The sequence below is a fragment of the Rhinopithecus bieti genome, unplaced genomic scaffold (assembly GCF_001698545.2).
Source record: "Rhinopithecus bieti isolate Rb0 unplaced genomic scaffold, ASM169854v2 scaffold_8300, whole genome shotgun sequence".
Taxonomy (NCBI): Eukaryota; Metazoa; Chordata; class Mammalia; order Primates; family Cercopithecidae; genus Rhinopithecus; species Rhinopithecus bieti.
In genome coordinates, this window is record NW_016805686.1 from 138,172 (window position 1) to 140,718 (window position 2,547).

Sequence of the window (2,547 nt, forward strand, 5' to 3'; positions counted from 1 at the left end):
TTATTTATTTATTTATTTATTTATTTATTTATTTTGAGACGGAGTCTCACTCTGTCACCCAGGCTGGAGTGCAGTGGCACATCTCGGCTCACTGCAAGCTCCACCTCACAGGTTCACGCCGTTCTCCTGCCTCAACCTCCCGAGTAGCTGGGACTACAGGCATCCGCCACCACACCCAGCTAATATTTTGTATTTTTAGTAGAGACGGGGTTTCATTGTGTTAGCCAGGATGGTCTCGATCTCCTGACCTCGTGATCCACCTGCCGGCCTCCCAAAGTGCTGGGATTACAGGCATGAGCCACCGTTCCCAGCCCCGGGGCAGAATATATTTCTAATGTGAATGTTTTCTAATTGGAATTTTTGCAAAGTGAGGTTGTGATTCTTTGGTACTGTAAATCATAGCCTTTGGTTTTCAGGGGAGAAGAGAGCTGTGGCCCTGTATAGTGACATGGTATATCTGGACTATTGCCTTCAGCCACATCAAGGAAATGAGGGGACTTAAAAGACATGCAAAGGTCAAGGGGTCATGGGAATTGAAGGCCTGAATGTTAAATGCATCAGTCCAAAGGACCTCAACAGAATATTAGAAGTGGAAGAGACTACATAGTAGATACTAGCTTGTAAAATCACATTGGCTAGGAAGCATGGTGTATCTGTTAGGATATTGGTTGGTTTGCTTTAACAAGAACCAAAAACAAGATGGAAGAGCTAAGTCCTGGACAGTTAGGGCAGCTCTATTCCACGAGAGCATTCAGGGACCCAGGCTCCTTCATCACAAAACTCTACCATCCTTAGAATGTTGCCCTCATCCTCTTGATTGAGGAAGGCTGATCCTCACCACATCCATGTTCTAGCTAGGGGAAAGGGAGAGAAAGAGGAAGGCAGAGGACATATGCTGTTTTCCCAGAGCATGACGAAGAGGTTACACATATCACTTCCCTTTACATCTCATTAGCCAGAACTTTGTCTCATGGCCTCACCTAGCTGCAAGGGAAGCTGAGAAATGCAGTCTTTTTTCTTGGTGGCTATATGGTCTGCTAAAATAAGGGGGAAAATAGATATAGGGACAATTAGCAATCTGCCACATGGAGTTGTTCTACCTGGGTCTTTACCTTGAGCATTTGCAACTCTGCAGACTGATGTTCTTGGATGGGAATAGAATGACCCCATTGTATTTCTCTGTTGCAGATGAACCCGAATGGCCCAGCCTGGTGCTGGTGGATGTTAGCGGTTCTTCCTTTGGAAAGCCGAGCTCAGCTCCCCTTCCTAGCAATGAGGTCCTTAAAGGATAGACTGAATGGTATTCGACGAGTCCTGGCCTTCATATCCCGAAACCAAAACTAGTGAGTGGATTGCTGAAGAGGAGCTCCCACCTTCCCCACTGCCGTTGGGGGGAGTCTTGTAAATATATCTCATTGCAATAATATCTTAACAGAAGGGAGTGTCAAACAGGCGTCAGCCTGCTGTTGATCACAGAGAGAAATTGAGTAGAAAGACCAAAAGAATGTGACCTATTTGAAACTTTCTGTCTTAAGATGCTTTTTGACATGCTGCATAACTACATGAACAGCAGAGGTGTTTAAGAGCCCAGAAAAACATAATTTGATTTTAACATTAAAATTTCCAAAAGTTTAAAGTGGTTTTGCTTTAATATTCTTTCTCTCATAGATCAATGACTGTATGGTTGAAATGTGAAAACAAAGATACTAATAATGTTGCTGTATAATTTCACTGACTTGAGGTCTCATTCCAAATGGTTCAGGTTTTATAGAGCATTGTGTAAAATAATGTTCATACTTCTTTCTGTTTTAATAATTTATTTTTTGCACTACTGTATCCTTTTTTCTACGTGTATGTTTGTAACTATGTAAGTGTATATTGCTCAAAAGTTCGTTGCTTTATTTATTGATGTGGTTTACCGTGTACCTAGGGGAAATAACAATACTAGAAGTGTGCAGTTTTGCTTTAATCTGTTTTTTACTACGGTGACACTAGTTCTTAGACCATTTCTGTATCTATCCAAGTGGATGCTTAAAAGAAGTTCAGAATGATGCTAAGATAATCTGTCTTCAGAGTCCACTTTTTTTTTCAGTTTGAACTAAACAATATAAAATACTTAAGGGATTTGGCCTAGATTATGGTGTAAGCCAAGGTAAAGTAAAATAATTCATTTTCTATGTGTAATACAGAACAAAGCTGAAAGAATTATTTTATTATAGGCATTTATTTCAGCAATCTAATTGTACGTGTATCTAATTTTTCCCTAGTGCAGTTAGGAATGGAATTTTAGGCAGGATCATAATTAACTCTTCAGAGGAAATGGTGTTCAGTTTAGCACATCGCAGTCATGCCCAGCTAGCCTCCATACCCCATTTCTCCTCAGGGTTCTGAGGATCAAGACCTGGGCAGAAACACTTGATGAAGGACTTTTTCTTATTAAAAGTGTAAATAAGCCAAATGGAGTAGAACCCTATAAACAATCTTTTTAAAGGAACCAGACGGTCGGGCACAGTGGCTCACGTCTGTAATCCCAGCACTTTGGGAGGC

General features: G+C 41.1%; 1 protein-coding gene across 3 annotated transcripts in view; it reads left to right on the plus strand.

The window, feature by feature from the left end:
- LONRF3 (LON peptidase N-terminal domain and ring finger 3) overlaps positions 1-1,636 on the plus strand; it is a 46,125-nt gene extending 44,489 nt beyond the window's left edge. For all 3 annotated transcript variants that reach the window (XM_017873511.1, XM_017873512.1, XM_017873513.1), the window contains one exon: positions 1,189-1,636. In XM_017873511.1, the coding sequence (XP_017729000.1) occupies positions 1,189-1,344 (156 nt within the window). In that variant the 3' untranslated portion in view covers positions 1,345-1,636. The remainder of the gene's footprint in view (positions 1-1,188) is intronic.
- Positions 1,637-2,547: the final 911 nt, after the last annotated feature.